Source organism: Struthio camelus, chromosome 32, assembly GCF_040807025.1.
Source record: "Struthio camelus isolate bStrCam1 chromosome 32, bStrCam1.hap1, whole genome shotgun sequence".
Classification (NCBI taxonomy): domain Eukaryota; kingdom Metazoa; phylum Chordata; class Aves; order Struthioniformes; family Struthionidae; genus Struthio; species Struthio camelus.
The window spans coordinates 82,978-105,139 of record NC_090973.1 but is presented as its reverse complement, the minus strand read 5'-3'; the positions used below and the strand labels follow the sequence as shown (position 1 = coordinate 105,139).

The window sequence follows — 22,162 nt, the reverse complement described above, 5'->3', positions numbered from 1 at the left end:
CATGCGCAGTGCGTCGCCTCTCCTCGCGGCCGGGTTGGGGGGGGCGGAGGGGCACGTGAGGACACGGGCGCCTCCAGTGAGATCCCTCCGCCGGCCGCATCACAGCGGGGGGGGGGCGCGGGAACGAGTCCCGGCTCCTGCCTCAACCCCGCCGCCCCCCCTTTCCCCCCCCGGCGACTGTCGCCTCTCAGGTACCGGCGGGAAGAGAGGGTGTTGTATGTCGTCGTCCCCCCCCGCGCGGTGGGGTGACCGGGGTCTCCATGGCGACCCCCAGCGCTCGGGGTGGGGGGGGCGCTCTGGCCCCGCCCGCCGCTCCGCGCTAGAGTTTACGTCTCACGCAGGGCGACGCTCTAGTCCTCCACGCGCTGGCTCTATGGTGTTTACGTTAGTACGGAGCGGGGGCTCGATAGCCTCGCCTCTCTATGGTGGCAGCGGGCGGCTGAGACAGTCTAGGCGTGGAAGAAGCCGAACTGGCTCTCTATGGCTCTCTGGGGGCCCTCTGCCTGCCTCCGTCTTCTCAGCTTTATGGTTCTCCTAGAGCCGCTCTAGTTACCCTCAGCCTTCTGCTCTATGATCAGCGGGAGCAAGAGGCGCCGCCATCCCGTCTCTATGGTGAGCAGCCGGGGGAGGGGGGGGAGGGGGCGCTCTGGTCTCCTCGCCCTCTCTACGCTCCGGCGAAGAAGGAGGGGGGACGCTCTGCACCGACTTGCCCCACCTCGATGCTCCCGGGGCGGCCGCTCCGGTCAGTGCTGCCCCCTCCCCACGGTCACTTGGGGGCGCTCCGACCCCCCCGCGCCACCTCGGGAGGCGGAAGCGGAAGAGCGGCGAGACCCGGAAGCGGAAGCCGCCGGGTGTGTGGGGGGGAGGTTGGGTCGGGCCGCCCCCGCCCCTCCCCCCCGCCCCGTTCGCACTCGGGACCAGCGACGCGGAGCCGGGGCGGGGCGGGGCCGCCATGGTCAGCACCGGGGCCGGGGGGGCCGGGGGCGGCCCTGCGGGGGACCCAGAGGGGTCTGGGGGGCCGAGCCGGGGGGCCGGGGGTGGCTGTGGGGGGTCCCGGGGGGGCCTGAGGGGCAGATGTGGGGGCTGTGGGGGGTCCCCGAGGGGCCTGCGGGGAAGATGTGGGGTCTGGGGGGGGTCTGAGATGACTGTGGGGGGTCCCGGGGGGCCTGGGGGGGCAGATGTGGGGGCTGTGGGGGGTCCCCGAGGGGCCTGCGGGGAAGATGTGGGGTTTGTGGGGGGCTGAGAGTGGCTGTGTGGGGTCCCAGAGAGGCCTGTGGGGCAGATGTGCGGTCTGTGGGGGGTCTGAGATGGCTGTGTGGGGTCCCCGAGGGGCCTGGGGGGGCAGATGTGGGGGCTGTGGGGGCCAGGGGTGGCTGTATGGGATCCCCGAGGGGCCTGTGGGGCAGATGTGGGGTCTGTGGGGGGTCTGAGATGGCTGTAGGGGGTCTGTGAGAGGCCTGTGGGGCAGATGTGGGGTCTGTGGGGGGCCAGGGGTGGCTGTGTGGGGTCCCCAAGGGGCCTGTGGGGCAGATGTGGGGTCTGTGGGGGGTCTGAGATGGCTGTAGGGGGTCTGTGAGAGGCCTGTGGGGCAGATGTGGGGTCTGGGGGGGGTCTGAGATGGCTGTGTGGGTCCCAGAGGGGCCTGTGGGGTAGATGTGGGGATTTGTGCGGGGCCAAGAGCTGCCCTGCAGGGTCACGAAAGGACAGGAAGGGTCTGGGGGGCAGATTTGGGGAGTCAGGGACGTCCTTATGGGGTCCTGGGCAGAGCATAGAGGATCGGGGTGGTCCTGCGGGGTCCTGGATGGAGGATGAAGGGTCTGGGGGGCAGATCCGGGGGCTCCAGGGGGTCAGGGCCATCCTTATGGGGTGCTGGGTAGAGGATGAGGGCTCTGGGGGGGAGATTGAGGGACTTTGGGAGGCCGGGAACGGCTCCCGGAGAGCCCGGAGCGGTGCCAGCGGGAGGAGGAGGAGGAGGAGGAAGCTCCGGCGGTCCCGGGCCGACCGCCCCGTCTCTGTCTCCGCAGGTGAGGACGAGCGCGGCCGCCGGGGCAGCAGCGGCGTCCGCAGCGCGTTGGGGCCGCGGGACGCGGGGGCGCCCGGGCCCCCCGGGGCCGCCGGCGGCATGAACGGCAGCGCGGGGGCCGGCGGCGGCGGCGGGGGGGGGACGCCCCCGCCCTGCCCGCCGGCTCCCCCGGGCTGGCGGGACTTCTGCGAGACCCACGCTCGCGCGGCCGCCCGGGACTTCGCCCGCCGCTTCCGGGCCTTCGTCAGCGACAACCCGCAGTTCGGGGCGCCGGGGGCCGAAGCCGCCTTCTCCCGCCGCTTCGCCGAGCACTTCGTGGAGCACTTCGAGGCCGAGGTGACGCGAGCCTGCGCCGGCGGGGACGCCTCGCCGCCCCGCTGCGCCATCGCCCCCTTCACGGGCGCCCACCGCCCCCGGGACGTCTCGGAGACCTGCAGCGAGTCGTCGGTGGCCTCGCCGCTGGAGCCCGCCGCCGCCGCCGTCGCCGCCCCGGGGCTGCCGGGGGGCCAGTCGCGCAGCTCCGAGGACGTGGCCGCCGCCGCCGCCGGCTCCAAGGCCAAGCTGCGCAAGCGCTTCTCCCTGCGCAGCGTGGGCCGCAGCGTCCGCGGCATCCTGCAGTGGCGCGGCGCGGCCGAGCCGCCGGCCGCCGGCCGCGAGCCGCCCGCCGCCGGCGCCAACACCAACTCCAACTCGTCCGGCGGCGCCGGCGATGCCGCCCCGGCCGCCGGCGAGCGCTGGGCCCAGCGCTTGGAGCGCCTGCGCCTCGGCCGAGCCCCCGGCGCCCGGGCCGAGCCCTGCAGCGTCCGGCGCGAGGGCCTGCTCAACTTCATCGTGGCGGACGACGGCGGGCCCGGGGCGGGCGCGGGGGGCCGTGCCCGCTGGCAGCGGTGCCGCCTGCTGCTCAGGAAGGCCGGGAAAGGCGACGGGGACGGCTACGCCCTGGAGTTTTACGTCCCGCCGAAGGTGGGCTCGGGCGGCGGCGGAGGGGGGCAGCGCCGGGATCCGCTCTCCGCCGTCCCCGAGGAGCGACGGGGAAGGGCTCGGGGACGCGGAGGCGAGGGGAACCGGAGCCCCTGGCGTCCCCCGTCACCTCGCCCCGTCCCCAACAGGCCACCAAGGCTCGCGTCAGCATCCTGTGCTCGGCGGTGACGGCCGTGCGCACCACCACGCCGCTGGAGATGCCCGACAAGGAGAACACGTTCGTCCTGAAGGTGCCGGTGGCGGCGGGGGGGGGGTGAGGCGAGGGGGGCCGCGGTGGCAGCAAGCGCTGACCCCCCCCCTTCCTCCTCCTCCTCCTCGCGCTCCGCCAGATGGAGAACTCGCTCGAGTACATCCTGGAGACGGTCGACTCGCTGCAGATGAAGTCGTGGCTGGCCGACATCCAGGACTGCATGAGCCCGGGGTGAGCCCCGCGTGCCCCCCCTCCGCGCCCCGGGCCGCCTCCTTTGCCCCCCATCCCGGCGGCCCCTTTCGCCCGCACTCGCCTCTCTTCCCTCTGCTGCCCCCTCCCCGCCCTCGGCAGCGCTGGCGCGGGTCCCCCCCCCCCAACCCTGTCCCCTCGCCCCGGGGACGGGGCCACGAGCGCTCGTCCCCCCCTCCGGCCCGTGTCCCGCAGGGAGGAGGCGGAGAGCCCGGCCGCCCCGTGCCTGAACCACTCGGAGAGCGTGCCCAGCCGGGAGCTGCCCCTGCTGCCCGGCGAGAGCAGCGAGCACCTGGCGCAGGGTGAGTCCCGGCGCCCTGCGCCCCGGCCCGGCGCCCCCGGCCGGCTCTGACGGCCTCCCCGCCGCCCCCAGGCGCCTACGGCGGGCTCTCCGAGCGCCCCTCGGCCTCCGTGTCGCCCAGCTCCGTCTCCATCGCCGCCTCCCACTTCGACTCCATGGAGATGCTGCCGCCGGAGCTGCCCCCCCGGATCCCCATCGAGGAGGCGGCCGAGCGGCTCCAGGCCCCCTTCCCCCCCGGGCTGCTGCACACCCCCTTCCCCGACACCCCCGACGGCGCAGGTGCGGGGGGACGGGGCACCGCGCTGGGGGTCTCGGGGAGGGTTTGGGGTGTCGGGGTTGGTGCTGGGGGTCTGGGGAGGGTTTGGGGTGTCGGGGTCAGTGCTGGGGGTCTTGGGGAGGGTTTGGGGCATCGGGGTTGGCACTGGGGGTCTGGCGAAGGATTTGGGATGTCGGGGTTGGCACTGGGGGTCTGGCGAAGGATTTGGGATGTCGGGGTTGGCGCTGGGGGTGTTTGGGGAGGGTTTGGGGTGTCAAGGTCAGTGCTGGGGCTCTGCAGGAGGGTTTGGGGTGTCGGGGTCGGCGCTGGGGGTGTTTGGGGAGGGTTTGGGGTGTCGGGGTTGGCACTGGGGGTCTGGCGAAGGATTTGGGATGTCGGGGTTGGTGCTGGGGGTGTCTGGGCAGGGTTTGGGGTGTCAGGGCTGGCATTGGGGGTGTTTGGGGAGGGTTTGGGGTGTCGGGGCTGGCATTGGGGGTGTTTGGGGAGGGTTTGGGGTGTCGGGGTCGGCGCTGGGGCTCTGTAGGGTGGTTTTTAGGGCTCCCTCTTTCCGCCTTGGTCTCTCTGATGCTCTCCGTGCCCTCGGCAGGCTCCTTCCTCTTCCAGGCGGAGGCGGAGGCGGGCGAGGGGGACCCCGAGCACCCGCTCTCCGAGTACCCCTGGTTCCACGGCACCCTCTCGCGGCTGAAGGCGGCCCAGCTGGTGCTGGCGGGGGGCACCAGCAGCCACGGCGTCTTCCTGGTGCGGCAGAGCGAGACGCGCCGGGGCGAGTACGTCCTCACCTTCAACTTCCAGGGCAAGGCCAAGGTGAGGGAGCGGCGGGGGGCGGGCGGGGGGCCGGGGCCGGGGCCGGGGCTGACGTCCCCTCCGTCGGCAGCACCTGCGGCTCTCGCTCAACGAGGACGCCCAGTGCCGCGTGCAGCACCTCTGGTTCCAGACCATCTTCGACATGCTGGAGCACTTCCGCGTGCACCCCATCCCGCTGGAGTCGGGCGGCTCCAGCGACGTCACCCTCGTCAGCTACGTCGTGGCCTCCCAGCGGCTGCACGGTGAGGGCGCGCGGCGCCGCCGGCTCGCTCCGTCCCCGTCCCGGGGCCGCCGGCTCGCTCCGTCCCTGCCGCGGGGCTGCTGGGGCGTGCGGGCCGCTGGCCCAGGCTTCCTCCGGCCGCTCTGGGAGCTCTTCCCTGGGGAGATCCGGCTGTTCCCTCCCCACGTGTGTGTGTCCAGCTGTTCCCTGTCCGTGCGTCCGTGTGCGGTTGTTCTCCCTGTGTGTGTGTGTCTACCTGCTTCTTTGCTCTGCCTGTGTCAAGCAGCTTGCTGCCTACGTGTGTCTATGTGCGCGTCTGCCTGTTTCTGTCTCCTTGTACGTGCTTGCGATTGTTTTCTTCTCCGTGTGTGCACGTGCGTGTGGAGTTGTTCCCTGCCTGTGCTCGTGCACACCCAGCCGCTTTTCTTCAGACTTGCACGTTTGTGCCCGACTGTTTTCCACGCGTGTTTGGTGGCGTACAGCTGGGCCCTCCGCCTGTGCATGCACGTCCGTCTCCGCCGCTCCCCTCTCCGCGTGTCTGTGTGCGGCTGTTCCCCCCAGCGTACGTGTGTGCCCGGTTGCTCTCCTGTCTGAGTGTGTCTGGCTGTTCACAGCTGCCGTGTCTGTCTGTGTCCGGCTGTTCCCTTCCCTGGGGTGTGCCTGTGTCTGTGTCTCTTTCTGCCTCACCTCTGTTTTGGGTTGCTTCTCCCGCTGTGCGTGCCCGCACACAGGTGTTTTTCTCTGTAAGCGCGCGTGTGTCCCTGTCCAGCTGTTCCTCCTGCTTGGGGGTCCGTCTCTAGCTGTCCCACCCCGGTGTGGCTGCCTCTGCCTGTTTACCTTCCGCGTGGCTGTATCTGCGTCCGCCTGTGCCTGCCGCCCGCCCCGTAGCGCTCCCACCTGCCCGCCTCCCTCTCGGGAGCCGGCCGTGCCCCTCCGGCCCCCCTGTCCCGTCCCGTCCCGTCCCGTCCGTGTGTCCGCGTCCCCGTGTGTCCCGTCTCTCACAGGCGTCTCTGTCTCCCCGCGCCCCCCGCTCCCGCGCCCTCCCCGCAGGCAGGGACAGGTCCGGGAGCCGCTCGGCCGCCTGTGAGCCCAGCCCTCGCAGCCCCGACTCGCCCGGTCTCATCTCCATCGGCACGAGTGACTGTTTGTAAGTGTGACGGGGGCGGTGGGGGGGTGGGGGTGGGGGCAAAGGGGGGCCCCGGCGTGCCTGAGAGCATCACACCCCCATCGCGCCCTCCCCGCGTCCCCCCGGGCGGTTGGTTTGGGGAGGGGGGGACGGCGGCGTGCCGGCGCGCCGTGGGGTCCCGGCGGTGGGGGGGGGTCGGCGGCCGCGGGGACGTCCCCGGGGGCCCCCCCCCGGATCCACCTGACGTCCCTCCGTCCGTCCGTCCGTCTCTCCGCAGAGCCGAGCACGTGCCGTAGCGTGCCGCCGCCTGCTCCGCCGCCGCGGGGGCCCCCGGCACCCCCGGACGCCGGGGTCCCTGCCCTGTCTCCGGCCGCCCCCGGCGAGGAGGAAGAGGAGGAGGAGGAGGAAGAGGAGGAAGCGGCCGACAGCTCCGGCGACCGGGGGGCGCCTCGGGCCAGAGGCCCCCACGCCGAGGACCCTGACGGGGGACCGGGACGCGCTCGGGCCGTCAGCAACCAGTACTCTTTCGTCTGAACCCCCTCGGCTTCCCCCGCCCTGCACGGACCTTCTTTCTGCCCCCTTTTGCCCCTTTTTGCCCCGGGGCCCCCCCGCCGCGGTACGGCCTCCGCAGGCCCCCAGGTACGTTACAGTCCCCCCCAAACACTACAGGGCACGGGGGCTGCCCCGGGGAGTGGGGTAGAAACGGCTCCTGTGCCCCGTCTCCGGCCCCCCGCCCAAGGTTTATTTTTCTACCGGGGACGGTTTTGCCCCCACCCTGGGGGAGGGTTTTGCCCCCCCGGGGCCGGTCGACAGCCGCGTTTCCCCCCCCCCACCCCCATCCCGTTTCGGGTCGGTTTGTACAGAAACCGCGGGCGCCTTTTAAAAGAAAAGCGGAAAACCGGAGCCGTCGGCCTCATCTGGGGGTGGGGGGCGCAGGGCCGGCGCCGGCCCCATTTCTCCCAGGGCCGATGGGGGGCTGCCCCTTACCCTGGACTGGGGTGGGGAGGGGGGCCAGGCCGTCTCCATGTGGGGCAGGTTTGGGGAGCCCTGGGGCAGTTGGGGCAGCTCTCGGGGGGCTTGGAGGGCACCAGGGATCCTGGCGGTGTCTTTGGGGGTCTCCCAGGTTGGTTTGGGGATCTCTAGGGTGATTCCAAGGTCCCCAGAGCAGCTTTGGGGTCCTGGGGTGTCTTTCGGGGGTGTCTTTGGGGTGATGCCAGGGGTCCCCAGAGCTGCTTTGGGGTCCTGGGGTGTCTTTGGGGGTGTCTTTGGGGTGATGCCAGGGGTCCCCAGAGCAGCTTTGGGGTCCTGGGGTGTCTTTGGGGGTGTCTTTGGGGTGATGCCAGGGGTCCCCAGAGCAGCTTTGGGGTCCTGGGGTGTCTTTGGGGGTCTGTGAGGTGATTCCAGGGTCCCCAGAGCAGCTTTGGGGTCCCGGGGGGCTCTTGGGGGGCAGTTTGGGGGTTGCTAGAGGAGGTTTGGGGGGCTCCAGGGCAGTTGGGTGGTGGCTGAGTGCAGTTTGGGGGTCCCTGGTCCATGTTGGTGATCCCTAGGGGGCGTTGGGGGGTCCCTGTCCCCATTTTGGGGCAGTTTGGAGATCCCCAGAGCAGCTCTGGGATCCCTGGGGCCTTGCTCAGGCAGTCGGGGGGCCGTGGGGGCGGTTTGGGCACCCTGGGGCAGCTTTGGGGCAGTTTTAGGTGTTTCTGGAGCAGGTTTGGGTCGGTCTGGGGCGGTTCCTTGCACAGCCTTGCAGCCCCCGGCGCAGTTTTAAGGCAGTTTCTAGATTTCTGGGAGCAGTTTGGGGCATTTAGGAGGTTTCTGGGGCCGTTCCGGGATCCTTGGAGCAAATTTGGGTCAATTTTGGGGGTCCCTGTGCCAGCTTGTGGATCCCAGGGGCAGCTGGGGGATCCTTGGGGCAGGTTTGGGCCACCTTGAGGGTCTTTGGGGGCAGTTTTGAGATAGTTTTGCTCTGGGGACCCCTGAGGGCTGGGTTGGGTCAGTTTGGGGGGGTCCCCATCCTGCTTCGGGCATCCCTGGGGCAGGTTTGGGTCAATTTGGGGGAGGACAGGGAAGGACTGGACAGTCCCCATCAATTTGGGGGAGGACAGGGAAGGACTGGACAGTCCCCATCCCAGTTTTGGGCTCCCTAGAGACAGTTGTGGGTCTCCCCTGCCTGCTCGGGGGTCCCCAGGGCAGTTTGGGGTGTCCCCGTCCCATTGGGGGCTCCGCAGAGGCAGTTTGGGGGGAGGCGCATCCCCTTGGGGGGGGGGGCTGCCGCCCCCGGCAGCTGCCCGGGGGGTGGAAATCTCCGCGCTTCGCTCTTAATCCCGGGGCCCAGCTGTCCCAGCCCGGCCCCCCCGCGGCTATTTTGGGCCCCGGCGCCCGTGGGCCCCTTATAGGGTAAAGCCCAGCGCCCTCCGCCCCCCCCCCCCCCGAGCCAGGACCCCCGGACGCCTGGGTCCTCGCCTGGGCTCCGGGCTCGGGGACGGGGGATTTATACCTGTCGCGCTCCCCCCCCCCCCCACCCCAACCAACCCGGCCCCGGGGGACCAGGCTGGGCACGGCACGGAGCTGCCCCACAGATGCCGTGGGGCGGCGAGGGGTCCTCGGATTCCCCCCCCCCCAGTGTGGGGCAGCATGTGGGTCTGGGGGAGGGGCTGGGGGTCCCGGTGGGGCTGGAGGACCCTGAGGGCTTCCCCGGGCGAGCTGTGGGGCAGGTTATGGGGCTAGGGGCCCCCCCACCATCCCACCCCATGGCCAGCTAGGGGTACGCCAGCCCCTCTATGCTTTGGGCCTCGCTGGGGGACTCGGCCCGCTGTGGGGCTGGTTGGGGGGCCGGCTGGGGGACTCGGAGGGAGCCCGCGACCTGGTGCGGGCTGGAGGGGGGGATCCCCAGCCTGCTTGGGGGGTTGCAGGGGGTCTCAGGCCCCCCGCCCGCTATGGGGCCCGGCCCCCCCGGCGCTGGCTCTGCCAAAGGCCAAGGTTGGGGTAACTGGAGCCGGGCGGGAGCAGGTGGGGCTCGAGTTACGGCCGGGAACCCAACACCCCCCGGCCCCCCGCGCCGTGGGGCAGCCCCGCGGCCCCCCAGGCCGCCTGGGTCCCAGCGGGGAGACGCCCGGCGAGCGGGGCGAGACCAGCCCGGACGCCTGGGCCCTCCTTGTTGGGGGGGGGGTGGCAAGCAGTGTCGGCCGGTCTGCCCGGACGCCTGGGCTCCCTCCCCAAATTGGGGGGGGGAAGGGGGGGGTCCCACGACCCCGGGCGCGAGGACGCGGCCTGCCAGGGCTGTAAACCGATGCCGGGAGCCCCCCAGCCGTGGGGCCGCCGTGGGGCAGGGGGCGACGCCGCAAGCCCCCCTGGCCCTGGGGCCGGACACCAAATCCCTGTTTACGCCGCGGGTGGGCGCGGATCTGGTTTCGGCTCCTGGAGCGGCTCCTCCAGCGGGACCCAGGCGTCCGGGTGCCCCCCCCTTCTGCCCCGTGGGCCCTGCTGACCCCCAAAAAGGACCCAGGTGTCCAGGTGGTCCTACTGTGCCCCATGGGTGTCCCTGACCCCAAGAGGGACCTGGATGTCCAGGTGCTCCCTGACCCCCAAGAGGGGCCCAGGCGTCCGGTGCCTCCTGACCTCGAGAGGGACCTGGATGTCCAGGTGCCCCCTGACGCCCAAGAGGGACCCAGACGTCTGGGTGCCCCCTCACCCCCAAGAGGGACCCAGGCGTCCGGGTGGCCCTACTGCACCCCATGGTCCCCCCGACCCCCAAGAGGGACCTAGGTGTCCAGGTGCCCCCTGACCCCGAAGAAGGACCGAGGCGTCCGGGTGCCCCCTGACCCCGAAGAGGGAGTGGGATGTCTAGGTGCCCCCTGACCCCCAGAGGGACCCAGGCATCCGGGTGCCCCCGACCCCCAAGAGGGACCCAGGCATCCGGGTGCCCCCTTGACCCCCAAGAGGGACCCAGGCATCCGGGTGCCCCCGCTCCGCCCCACAGGCTTCCCGCCCTGTGGTGTCCCTGGGGCGTCCTGCTCTGCCCCCCCGGGGGCCCCGGCGTCCGGGAGAGGGCTCTGCCCCGAAGCGCCCAAGTCCCGGCTGTCCGTCAGGGCCAGAAATAACCCCGGGACGGGCAGGCTGGGCGGCGGGACGGGACGGGGCGGCGCGGGACGGCGGCGGCCGGGGGGGGGGACGTTGAGTGACGCCGGGGGCTGCGGCGGCCCCGGGCAGCGGCGCGGGGGGCGGCCGTGCCAGGGCCGGCGTCAGCCGGGGCCGCCCCGGGGGCCGGGGGGGGCGGGCGGCCCCTCATAAGCCCCCGCGCCGGCCGCCCGGCCCCGAGGGCGCCCGGACCCCCCCTCACCCCCCGCCCCGAGCGACGGCCGCCCGGCGCGGCGGGACGCGGACGGCATGGAGAACGCCCACGCCAAGACGGTGGAGGAGTGCCTGGCCTACTTCGGGGTCACCGAGAGCGTGGGGCTCTCGCCCGAGCAGGTGAAGCGGAGCCTGGAGAAGTACGGCCACAACGGTGAGTCCGGGGACGGGGGGACAACGGGGGCACAACGGGGAGCCCGGGGATGGGGGGGACAACGGGGGCACAACGGGGAGCCCGGGAACGGAGGAGACACGGGGGGACGTGGAGGGACATGGGCACAGCGGGGAGCCCAGGGACAGGGGGGACAATGGGGAGCATGGGGATGGGGGGGACACGGGGGACATGGGGGGATATGGGCACAACAGGGAACCCAGGGACGGGGGAGGCAATGGGGAGCATGGGGATGAGGGGGATTCGGGGGGACAGGCACAATGGGGAGCCCGGGGACATGGGGGGACGGTGAGACATGGGACGGGGAGACATGGGGGTCACAGGACACAACACCGAGCGCAGGGGGACGGGGATAAGGGGGGACGTGGGGCGCAACGGGGACATGGGAGGGACGTGGGACACAGTGGGGAGCACGGGGACATGGGGACGTGGGGCACGGCAGGGAGTGCGGGGGGCTGGGGGGGACGCGGGGGGGCTGTGGGGCGCAGCAGGCGCCGGGGGGACAGCGGTGGCACCCGCGTCCCCCCGGCAGCCTCCGTAATGCCTCTCTCCTTGCTCCGTCCGCGGCGCCGCAGAGCTCCCGGCTGAGGAGGGTGAGTGTCGACGGTATGGGGGGTGGGGGGCAGAGGGGGCCCAGGCGTCCGGGCTGGGGGTCCCGGCCGGTCTCTGAGCCCTTGCGCCCCCCCCCCCCCCAAGGTAAGACCATCTGGGAGCTGGTGGTGGAACAGTTTGAGGACCTGCTGGTGCGAATCCTGCTGCTGGCCGCCTGCATCTCCTTTGTGAGTGAGGGGGTCCCACCGCGGGCAAGGCTGCCCGGACGCCTGGGCCCCTTGCAGGGCAGCAGGTCCGGGAGGTGCTGGGTCGAGGTCCAGGGGATGCTGCCCGGACGCCTGGGCCCCTCGCAGGGCGGCAGGTCCGGGAGGTGCTGGGTCGAGGTCCAGGGGATGCTGCCCGGACGCCTGGGCCCCTCGCGGGGCGGCAGGTCCGGGAGGTACTGGACTGACCTGCGGTCTGGGAGATGCTGCCTGGACGCCTGGGCCCCTTGTGGGGCAGCAGGTCTGGGAGGTGCTGGACCGGCCCAAGGTCCAGGGGATGCTGCCCGGACGCCTGGGCCCTTTGCGGGGCAGCAGGTCTGGGAGGTGCTGGGTCGAGGTCCCGGGGATGCTGCCTGGATGCCTGGGTCCCTTGCAGGACAGCAGGTCTGGGGGTGCTGCCCGGACGCCTGGGCCCCTTGGGGAGCCGTGGGGCTGGGGACGGGGGGAGGCGGCCGCCGCCGCCGCGTCCTTGGCAGTGACCTCTGGGGCTGGAATCAGGCCCCAGGAGGGGATCCGGTGTCGGCCACGACGTCTCAAGTGTCGGCAGCTGCCCCGGGCGGGGGGGTGGGACGCGGGTGTCCCCTCCCCGGGGGCCGCAGCCGGGTCCTCGTCTCCGCGGCCGCCTCCCCCCCCCCCCCGCGGCGTCTTGACATTTGCCGCGGGGACAGCTGGGCCCTTCGCGTGACAGCGAAAGGCGATCCGGGGCTGCGCGACCCCCATGGTGACCTGTCCCTGTCCCCGTCCCCCCACCCCCGCAGGTCCTGGCCTGGTTTGAGGAGGGCGAGGAAACCATCACCGCCTTCGTAGAGCCCTTCGTCATCCTCCTCATCCTCATCGCTAATGCCGTGGTGGGCGTCTGGCAGGTAAAAGGGTGGCTACAGGGCTGGGGACATCGGGACTGGGCTTGGGGACGGGGTTGGGGACACAGGGACGGGGCTGGGGACAGGACTGGGACTATGGGAGCAGGTCTAGGGACACAGAGACGGGGCTAGGGCCATGGGAGCACATCTGGGGACACGGGGACGGGGCTGGGGCCAGGACTGGGGTCATGGGAGCAGGTCTGGGGACACGAGGACAGGGCTGGGGTCATGGGACCACGTCTGGGGACATGGGGATGGGCTGGGGCCATGGGAGCAGGTCTGGGGATGTGGGGATGGGCTGGGGCCAGGATTGGGGCCATGGGAGCAGGTGTGGGGACGTGGGGATGGGCTGGGGACAGGGTTGGGGTCATGGGAGCAGGTCTGGGGACACGAGGACAGGGCTGGGGCCAGGCTTGGGGCCATGGGAGCAGGTGTGGGGACGTGGGGACAGGACTGGGAACAGGCTTGGGGCCATGGGAGCAGGTGTGGGGACGTGGGGATGGGCTGGGGTCAGGATTGGGGCCACGGGAGCTGGTCTGGGGACGTGGGGACAGGACTGGGAACAGGCTTGGGGCCATGGGAGCAGGTGTGGGGACGTGGGGATGGGCTGGGGTCAGGATTGGGGCCACGGGAGCTGGTCTGGGGATGTGGGGACAGGATTGGGGCCACGGGAGCAGGGTCGCGGGCGGGCGTCCCCGTCCCTGAGCAGCTCCTGGCCCCGCCGTGCCCGCAGGAGCGCAATGCCGAGAACGCCATCGAGGCGCTGAAGGAGTACGAGCCGGAGATGGGCAAGGTGTACCGCGCCGACCGCAAGGCCGTGCAGCGCATCAAGGCCCGCGACCTGGTGCCCGGGGACATCGCCGAGGTGGCCGGTGAGGCGGGGGACGGGGCACCCGCCAGCTCCCGGGGACCCCCAGCAGCTCCCAGTGATCCCCAGTAACCGCTGGCAGTTCCAGTGTCCCCCCAGGAGCTCCCAGTGACTCCCAGTAACTGCTGGCAGCTCCCAGTAACCCTCAGGAGTTCCCAGTGACTCCCAGTAACTGCTGGCAGCTCCCAGTAACCCTCAGGAGTTCCCAGTGACTCCCAATAACTGCTGGCAGCTCCCAGTAACCCTCAGGAGTTCCCAGTGACTCCCAGTACTGGGAGGCAGTACTGGGAGTTACTGGTGGCTCCAGTAACTCCCCCCAGGAGCTCCCAGTGACTCCCAGTAACTGCTGGCAGCTCCCAGTAACCCTCAGGAGTTCCCAGTGACTCCCAGTAACTGCTGGCAGCTCCCAGTAACCCTCAGGAGTTCCCAGTGACCCCCAGTAACTGCTGGCAGTTCCAGTAACCCCCAGGAGCTCCCAGTGACCCCCAGTAACCGCTGGCAGTTCCAGTAACCCCCAGGAGCTCCCAGTGACTCCCAGTAACTGCTGGCAGCTCCTGGTAACCGCCAGCAGGTCCTGGCAGCTCCCCGTGGCCCCAGTGACTCCCTGTAACTCCCACTAACCCCTGGGAGCTCCCAGTATCCCCCAGTAAGCCCAGTAACCACGATGCCCGCAGTGGGAGACAAGGTCCCAGCCGACATCCGGATCATCTCCATCAAGTCGACGACGCTGCGGGTGGACCAGTCCATCCTCACCGGTACGGCCCGGGCCACGCACGTGTGTGCATGCGTGTGCGTGCGTGTGCGGTACGGCGGGGGCTGCCCGAGAGGGTGCGTGCCCGGGGGCGCCCGCCCACCCGCGCCCGTCCCCCTGCTCCCAGGCGAGTCCGTCTCCGTGATCAAGCACACTGATCCGGTCCCCGACCCCCGGGCCGTCAACCAGGACAAGAAAAACATGCTCTTCTCTGTGAGTGTCCCCCCCGCCGCGCCCTCGGCGTCTCCTTCGATCCCCGTCCCCCCGCCGCCTGCCCCGGTGCCACCCTGTCCCTCTCCCCCTCCAGGGCACGAACATCGGGGCGGGGAAGGCCGTGGGCATCGTGGTGGCCACGGGGGTGAACACCGAGATCGGGAAGATCCGGGACGAGATGGCAGCGACGGAGCAGGACAAGACGCCACTGCAGCAGAAGCTGGATGAGTTTGGCGAGCAGCTCTCCAAGGTGATTTCTCTCATCTGCGTGGCCGTCTGGCTCATCAACATCGGCCACTTCAACGACCCCGTCCACGGCGGCTCCTGGATCCGCGGCGCCATTTACTACTTCAAGATTGCCGTTGCCCTGGCTGTCGCTGCCATCCCTGAAGGTCTGTGGGGCTCCTACTCGCTACAGGCTCGTAGCACCCTTTCCCGGCCCCCTATGGGCTCGTAGCACCTTTCCCGGCCCCATACGGGCTTGTAGCACCCTTCTCCAGCCCCATACAGGCTTGTAGCGCCTTTTCTGGCCCCATACTGGCTTGTAGCACCTTCTCCAGCCCCATATGGGCTCGTAGCACCTTCCCTGGTCCCACATGGGCCCGTAGCACCCTTCTCCAGCTCCATAGAGGCTCGTAGCACCCTTCCCTGGCCTGGTAATGCTCTTCTAAGGTCCTGTAGGGGCTTCACCATCTTTTCTTGATCCCACATGGGCTTATAACTCTGTTCTTGGGTCCTTCGTGGCCTTGTGAAACTCTTCCTTGATCCCGTAAGGGCTGGTAATGCCCTTCCTGGGTCCCATATGTGCTTGGAGCACCTTTCTTTGATGCTATGTGGGCTTGTAACACCGTTCCTTCATCCCGTACGGGTTTGTAGCATCCTTCCTTAGTCCTACTTGAGCTTATAACAATCTTTCATAATTACAATAACGCCCTTTGATCGTATATGGGCTCGCAACGCCATTCCCTAGCGTTACATGCAGTTACAACACCCAGCCCTGGGTCCCGCTGGGTGGCGGGGCCCGGGGCTGAGGTTGGTCCCGGTGCCCCGCTGCAGGGCTGCCGGCCGTCATCACCACCTGCCTGGCGCTGGGCACCCGGCGCATGGCCAAGAAGAACGCCATCGTGCGGAGCCTGCCCTCCGTGGAGACGCTGGGCTGCACCTCCGTCATCTGCTCTGACAAGACCGGCACCCTCACCACCAACCAGATGTCCGTCTGCAAGGTGAGCCAGGGCACGGCATGGCCCCACGGCGCCCCCCCCCCCCCCCCAGGATGCCCTGGTGTCTTCCTGGGATGCCTGGACACCCCTCAGGAGGCCCTGGCATCTGCCAGCACGCCCTGACAGCCTCCTCGAGGTGCCCCTGACCCTTTTCTTCCCTCTGCCCCCAGATGTTCATCGTGGACAAGGTGGAGGGCGACGTCTGCTCCCTCAACGAGTTCTCCATCACCGGCTCCACCTACGCCCCTGAGGGAGACGTGTGAGTGACGGGCCCCAGGCCCCTGTCCCGTCCGCAGCAGGCTCGTAACGGCCTCCTCCTCGGGGTCCGCATCCCCAATGGGAGGAAAACACCCTCCTCGTGGGGATCCCTGCCCCAATGGGCCCCATCTGCTGCGGGACCCCACACGGCAGTGGGGCGTTCCCTCGGTGGTGTCCTCCATGTCCCCGAGCCGTCCCGTCCCCCAGGATGAAGAACGAGAAGCACGTGAAGGCCGGGCAGTTCGACGGGCTGGTGGAGCTGGCCACCATCTGCGCCCTCTGCAACGACTCCTCCCTCGACTACAACGAGGTGAGGCCGTCCCCTTGCTCCCTCCCGGTGCCCCCTGGGGACTCCCAGTGTCCCCGGCCCTCCGCGTCCCTGTGGGTCCCCCCATAGCCCGCCCCGATCCTTCATCCCCTCCCTGTGCCTCTCCAGGACTCCCCAAGCCCCAGGTTCCCCCCTCCCTGCCCTGGGACCTGCCAAGTCCCCCTGTTCCTCCCCGCGCCCCTCCATTCGGCACCAGGATCGCCCCGGGGTGCCCGTCCTTCTGTCTGGCCCCAGGACACCTGGGCCCCCCCGGGTGCCCCATGCTGACCCCAGCCCCACAGTCCAAAGGCATCTACGAGAAGGTGGGGGAGGCAACGGAGACGGCCCTGACCTGCCTCGTGGAGAAGATGAACGTCTTCAACACTGATGTGCGGAGCCTCTCCAAGGTGGAGCGGGCCAACGCCTGCAACTCCGTAAGTGGCCCTGCAGCCCCTCGCCAAGTCCCTCGTGTCCCTGCCCTCCCCGGTCCCCTTGTCCCTGTGTGTCCTGCTGACCCCACTGTCCTCTTTTGTCCCCCATTTCCCCCCAGACCCTGCTCTCCTCCCTGTGTCCCCCATGTCCCTGCTGACCCCATGATCCCCCCATCCCCCATGTCCCTGCTGGCCCCGCTGTCTTCCCCATGTCCCTGCTGACCCCGTGTCCTCACCTTGTCCCTGCTGACCCCATGTCCCCACGATTGCCCTGTGTCTCCCTGACCCTACTGTCTTCCCCTTGTCCCCACTGACCCCATGTTGAAGGTCTCCCCCATGTCCTTGTTGACCCCGTGTCCCCGTTGACCTTGTGTCCTCATGTACCTGTTTCCCCTGTGTCTTGCTGATCCCCCGTCCCTGCTGATCCCGTTGTCCTGCTGGTCCCCCCTCTGTGCACCCATGTCCTGCTGACCCAATGTCCCCATGCCCTGCTGACCGCCTGTCTCGGTGTCCTTGTGTCCCCACACCCTGCTGACGGTGTCGTTCCCCCCCCACCCCAGGTCATCAAGCAGCTGATGAAGAAGGAGTTCACGCTGGAGTTCTCCCGCGACCGCAAGTCCATGTCCGTCTACTGCTCCCCGGCCAAGGCCTCGCGGGCCGCCGTGGGCAACAAGATGTTCGTCAAGGTGAGACCCGCGTGCCCGTGCCCGTTTCCCCCGCGTCCCCTTCCCCTGCGCATCCCCCTCCCTCACGTCGTCCCTCCACAGGGAGCCCCTGAGGGCGTCATCGACCGCTGCAACTACGTGCGGGTGGGCACCACACGGGTGCCGCTGACGCCCGCCGTCAAGGAGAAGATCCTTGCCGTCATCAAGGAGTGGGGCACTGGCCGGGACACGCTGCGCTGCCTGGCCCTGGCCACCCGTGACACCCCCCCCAAGAAGGAGGACATGATGCTCGAGGACTCCACCAAGTTCTCCGAGTATGAGGTGAGGACGGGGGCTTGGTGCTCAGCTCGGGGGCATCCCCAGTGCTGTACAGACGTGTGACCCCCTTCCCAGAGGTCCCTGATCCCACGTGCCCCTGCAACACCCTCCCTTGGGATCCCTGATCCTGTACGGGTGTATAACGTCCCCTCCCTGGGGTCTCTGTTCCCGTACATCTGCCCTAACGCCTCACGTCCCCCTAGACGGACCTGACCTTCGTGGGCTGCGTGGGCATGCTGGACCCGCCACGGAAGGAGGTGATGGGCTCAATCCAGCTGTGCCGGGACGCGGGCATCCGGGTGATCATGATCACAGGGGACAACAAGGGCACGGCCATCGCCATCTGCCGCCGCATCGGCATCTTCAGTGAGGAGGAGGAGGTGACGGGGCGGGCCTACACGGGCCGCGAGTTCGACGACCTGCCGCCCGCTGAGCAGCGGGAGGCCTGTCACCGTGCCTGCTGCTTCGCCCGCGTGGAGCCCACCCACAAGTCCAAGATCGTTGAGTTCCTGCAGTCCTTTGACGAGATCACAGCCATGGTGAGAACGAGGCGCTGGAGGAGGGAGTCCAGCAGCACTCGGGGGTGTCCGTCATGGCTCTGATGTGGTCTTGGGGCTCCAGCGTTGCTCTAGGGTGGTCCTGGGGGGTCCAGCATCTCTCCAGGGCATCCAGCATCATTCTGATGCGGTCCTGGGTCTTCAGCATCTCTCTGGGGCAGTCCCGAGGGTCTGGCATCGTTCTGGGTTTGGGGTTGGGGGTCCGGTATCGCTCTGGGGGAGTCGGCATCTCTCCAGGGTGGCCCTGGGGGTTCGGCATCGTGCTTGGGGCACGGTGGTCCCTGGGAGACCCCGCGGCGCCGGGAGGTCCTCGACGGCAGCCCGGTGATGCCATCCCTGTGCCCAGACGGGCGACGGAGTGAATGACGCGCCGGCGCTGAAGAAGGCGGAGATCGGCATCGCCATGGGCTCGGGGACGGCCGTGGCCAAGACGGCCTCTGAGATGGTGCTGGCGGACGACAACTTCTCCACCATCGTGGCGGCGGTGGAGGAGGGCCGCGCCATCTACAACAACATGAAGCAGTTCATTCGCTACCTCATCTCCTCCAACGTGGGCGAGGTGGTCTGGTGAGCTGGCACACCCGGACCCCTGCCCCAAATCCCCCCCCTCCCCCCAAGGCCCCCGTCCCCCCAGTGAGGACGCGACGCCCCGGCGAGCTGGGACGCCCCGATCCCCTCCCCAAGCCCCCCAACCCTCCTCACGCCTCCCACAGATCTCCGACAGGGACGGGGTCGTCGGGCGAGATGAGGTCCCCTGAGTCCCCTCTGGATCTCCAGCCCTCCTGGATCCCCCCTTGCAGTCACCCCGTCCCCCCCGGGTCCCCTCCAGCCCCCCCTGGATTCTCCTGATCCCCTCTGTGCCCCCCGCAGTCTCCCCCGTGGACCCCCCCCAGATCAACCCCAATGCTCGCCGGATTCCCTCTAGATCCCCCCGATCTCCGACGTACCCCCCTCCCCAATTCCCCTCTGGATCTCCCCGATCCCTGAAGACCCGGTGTCCCCCGCTCCCCTGACGCTGCCTCCCCCCAACCCCTCCTAATCCCCCTGGCTCCCCCCAGTCCTCCCTCCCCTACAGATCCCCCTTGATCCCTCCCTGGCCCCGACTTCCCCTGCTCCCCGGCTCTCCTCTGTCCCCCCCGCCCGGTCCCCCCGGTTCCCCTGGCTCTTCCCGCTCCCTCCCACCCCCCTGACCCGCCTCCCCCAGCATCTTCCTGACGGCGGCCCTGGGGCTGCCCGAGGCGCTGATCCCGGTGCAGCTGCTCTGGGTGAACCTGGTGACGGACGGGCTGCCGGCCACCGCCCTCGGCTTCAACCCGCCGGACCTGGACATCATGGACAAGCCGCCCCGCAGCCCCAAGGAGCCCCTCATCAGCGGCTGGCTCTTCTTCCGCTACCTGGCCATCGGGGGTGAGCCGCCGTGCCCGTCCCGCCTGCCCCGGCGAGTGCCGCCGCGCGTGGTTCACCCCCGTCCCCCCCTGGCTCTTCCCAGGCTACGTGGGGGCTGCCACCGTGGGCGCCGCGGCCTGGTGGTTCCTCTATGCCGAGGATGGCCCCAGCGTCACCTACCATCAGCTGGTGAGTAGCGCCGGTGACACCGGCGGTCCTGGGACGCCCCTGTCTCCACCGGCGACCCGCTGTCCCCGCTGGGACCCACCGTCCCAGCTGTGACCCTGCCAGCCCCATTGCGGCCCCGCCGTCCCCACGGTGACCCTGCCTTCCCTGCGGTCACCCTGGGGTCCCTGCAGTGACCCCACCTGCGTCCCCATGATGGCGCTGGCATCCCCACGGCGACCCCGGGGTGCCCACAATGACCCCCCCCCATCCCCGCAGACCCACTTCATGCAGTGCACAGAGCACAATGCGGAGTTTGAGGGCCTCGACTGCGAAATCTTTGAGTCGCCGGTGCCCATGACCATGGCGCTCTCCGTGCTGGTCACCATTGAGATGTGCAACGCCCTCAACAGGTAGGAGACGGGCTCCAGTGTCCCCCCTCTGCATGTCCCCCCACGTGTCCCACCTGTGTCCTCCCTGTCCCCGCAGCCTCTCCGAGAACCAGTCCCTCATCCGCATGCCGCCCTGGGTCAACATCTGGCTCGTCGGCTCCATCTGCCTCTCCATGTCCCTCCATTTCGTCATCCTCTACATCGACCCACTGCCCGTAAGCAGGGGCCAGGGGAATTCAGGGGGCTTGGGGAGGGGATTCGGGGGGCCAGTACGGCTCAGCGCATCCCTCCATCGACGCCCTGCCGCAGATGATCTTCAAGCTGACGCCTCTGGACGCGATGCACTGGTTCATGGTGCTGAAGATCTCCTTCCCCGTCATCTTGCTGGACGAGGCACTCAAGTTCGTCGCCAGGAATTACCTGGAGGGTGAGGACGCGGCCCTGGCCCCAGCACCCCTCCAGCCCTCCCCAGCCGCTCCGGCCCCTCCAGCCCTTCTTCCCCTCCATTCTTCCATCCCTCCGTGTCCATCAACCCCGACCCAGCCTGGACACCTTGTCCCCCAGGGCTGGGACAGGCCACAGAGCCCCACGGCTGGGCAGCTCTCGCGTTGCTCCGTGGCCGCACCGTCCAGCCCTTTCTTCGTCCCACCGTTCGCCTCGGTCTCTGTCCCTCCCTGAGTCAGTTCCACCATCCCACTATCGCTCCGTCCCTCCGTCCCACTGTCACTCTGTCCCTCCATCCCACAATATCATTATCACTCTGGTCCTCCATCCTTCCAGCAGTTTTGTCGTCCGTCCATCCCTCCATCCTTCTATCTTGCCATTCCTCCCTCCTTCCTTCCCTCCCTCCTTCCTTCTCTCCATCCCTCCATCCTTCCATCTTGCCATCCCTCCAATCCTTCCCTCCATCCTTCCATCTCGCCATCCCTCCCATCCATCCCTCCATCCTTCCCTCTCTCCATCCCTCACCATTATCTCATCTTCATTCCTCCCTTCTTGTAGCATAAACTCATGTCCCCTCCATCGTCCTTGGGCCTGGCCACAGGTACTCACCTGTCACCCTGTTGGCTGTGTCCCTGTCACCCTGCTTGTCCCCGTCACCCTGTTGGCTGTGTCCCCATCACCCTGGTGTCCCTGTCACCTGCCTGTGTCCTCCTCAGCTCATGACCATGTCCCCATCATCCTGCCTTGTGATGGGGTGTCCTTGTCTCCCCGTGTCTCCTGCCACCCCACGTGTGCCCATCACCCCATGGCTGTGCACCCCGTCACCTCTCCGTGTCCCTGTCACCCCATGTGTCCTGTCACCCCCCGGCTGTGTCCCCATCACCCCTTGTGTCCTTGTCACCCCCCTGCACCCGTGTTGCCCGGGGTTGGGGGGTGGTGGGGGGCGGTGGGGGGCAGCCGGGCCCCACTGACACCGTGTCCCTGTCCCCCCAGCCGACGCCGAGGACACCCGGAGGAGGCAGAAGTGACCCCGGGGCCGCCCCGTGCCCGGAGCTGCTCGGCCCCCGCGTGCCGTGGGGCCCCCTCCGCGCCGTGGGGCCCCCTCCGCGCCGTGGGGCCGCCCCCCCCGCTGTGGGGCTGCCCCCTGGCACCGCTTATTTATTGCCATTAAAGGGAAACCGCCAGCCCGGCTCCTGCCTCGCCGGGGGGAGCGGGCAGGGGGGCACGCGCAGCCCCCGTGGCATGTGGGGACACACGCAGGGACACGTGTGTGGGAGGACACACATGGCCATGGGGACAGACACGGGGACACGCATGGTGGTGGGGTCATGGGAACATGGGGGGACACGCGTGTGGGAGGACACACGGCCCTGAGGATGGACATGGGGACACACGTGGTGGCGGGGACATGAGGACATGTGTGTGGGAGGACACATGGCCCTGAGGACGGACATGGGGACACACGTGGTGGTGGGGTCATGGGGACACGCGTGACCGTGGAAGAGGCAGATGGGGGGGGGGGCAGCAGCTCCATTCACAAATCCAGGGGTGGGAACCAGCTGAGGGGGCAGGGTGCCAGCTGGCCAATCAGCCGCCAGAGCGGGGGGTGGAGCCAGGGCTGGGGGGTGGAGCTGGGAAGGGGCTGGATAGAAATGCCCCACCCCCTCCGAGGGGGTCGGTGCTGGGGGGCGATGGGGGGCCCCAGCTATGTGGGGGGCCCCAGCTATGGGGTGCAGCCCCCCGGGTCACCCCACAGCTGGATGCAGCCCCCCAGCTCACCCCATATTGGGGTGCAGCCCCCCCCAGGTTGCCCCACAGCCAG

At 69.6% G+C, this 22,162-nt stretch overlaps 2 protein-coding genes across 7 annotated transcripts; both read left to right on the top strand.

Annotated features, from left to right (window-relative positions):
• The first annotated feature begins 4 nt into the window (after window positions 1–4).
• SH2B1 (SH2B adaptor protein 1) lies at window positions 5–7,069 on the top strand. 4 transcript variants are annotated; one of them, XM_068923221.1, is made up of 11 exons: window positions 5–191; window positions 342–612; window positions 2,025–2,986; window positions 3,133–3,234; window positions 3,334–3,425; window positions 3,639–3,745; window positions 3,817–4,023; window positions 4,608–4,825; window positions 4,896–5,067; window positions 6,096–6,192; window positions 6,449–7,069. In XM_068923221.1, the coding sequence occupies exons 3-11, from the start codon at window positions 2,123–2,125 to the stop codon at window positions 6,465–6,467; spliced, it is 1,878 nt and encodes a 625-aa protein (XP_068779322.1). In that variant the 5' UTR covers window positions 5–191; window positions 342–612; window positions 2,025–2,122; the 3' UTR covers window positions 6,468–7,069. The 4 variants fall into 4 exon arrangements, with proteins under 4 accessions (XP_068779322.1, XP_068779320.1, XP_068779321.1 ...); XM_068923219.1 differs by having other exon boundaries at window positions 5–612; XM_068923220.1 differs by having other exon boundaries at window positions 5–851.
• A 3,403-nt stretch (window positions 7,070–10,472) lies between these two features.
• ATP2A1 (ATPase sarcoplasmic/endoplasmic reticulum Ca2+ transporting 1) lies at window positions 10,473–21,530 on the top strand. Of its 3 annotated transcripts, XM_068923169.1 has the most exons (23): window positions 10,473–10,672; window positions 11,266–11,283; window positions 11,387–11,469; window positions 12,264–12,368; window positions 13,099–13,237; window positions 13,908–13,988; window positions 14,112–14,197; window positions 14,292–14,589; window positions 15,254–15,420; window positions 15,588–15,676; window positions 15,883–15,985; window positions 16,285–16,416; window positions 16,974–17,099; window positions 17,181–17,399; window positions 17,600–17,935; window positions 18,300–18,520; window positions 19,158–19,360; window positions 19,443–19,528; window positions 19,784–19,917; window positions 19,994–20,111; window positions 20,206–20,323; window positions 20,899–20,941; window positions 21,334–21,530. In XM_068923169.1, exons 1-22 carry the CDS (start codon window positions 10,555–10,557, stop codon window positions 20,901–20,903), a joined length of 2,985 nt encoding a protein of 994 aa, XP_068779270.1. In that variant the 5' UTR covers window positions 10,473–10,554; the 3' UTR covers window positions 20,904–20,941; window positions 21,334–21,530. The 3 variants fall into 3 exon arrangements, with proteins under 3 accessions (XP_068779270.1, XP_068779269.1, XP_068779271.1); XM_068923168.1 differs by lacking the exon at window positions 20,899–20,941 and having other exon boundaries at window positions 21,334–21,523; XM_068923170.1 differs by lacking the exons at window positions 19,994–20,111; window positions 20,899–20,941; window positions 21,334–21,530 and having other exon boundaries at window positions 20,206–20,293.
• Window positions 21,531–22,162: the final 632 nt, after the last annotated feature.

Bases quoted from the DNA above. Each gene is read 5' to 3' on its own strand.
- ATP2A1 (XM_068923168.1), top strand. From the start codon at position 10,555: ATGGAGAACGCCCACGCCAAGACGGTGGAGGAGTGCCTGGCCTACTTC. The intron at 13,989-14,111 runs GTACGGCCCGGG...CCCTGCTCCCAG, and splicing joins GGACCAGTCCATCCTCACCG to GCGAGTCCGTCTCCGTGATC. The intron at 20,324-21,333 runs GTGAGGACGCGG...CTGTCCCCCCAG, and splicing joins CGCCAGGAATTACCTGGAGG to CCGACGCCGAGGACACCCGG.
- SH2B1 (XM_068923221.1), top strand. From the start codon at position 2,123: ATGAACGGCAGCGCGGGGGCCGGCGGCGGCGGCGGGGGGGGGACGCCC. The intron at 2,987-3,132 runs GTGGGCTCGGGC...CGTCCCCAACAG, and splicing joins AGTTTTACGTCCCGCCGAAG to GCCACCAAGGCTCGCGTCAG. The intron at 4,826-4,895 runs GTGAGGGAGCGG...CTCCGTCGGCAG, and splicing joins ACTTCCAGGGCAAGGCCAAG to CACCTGCGGCTCTCGCTCAA.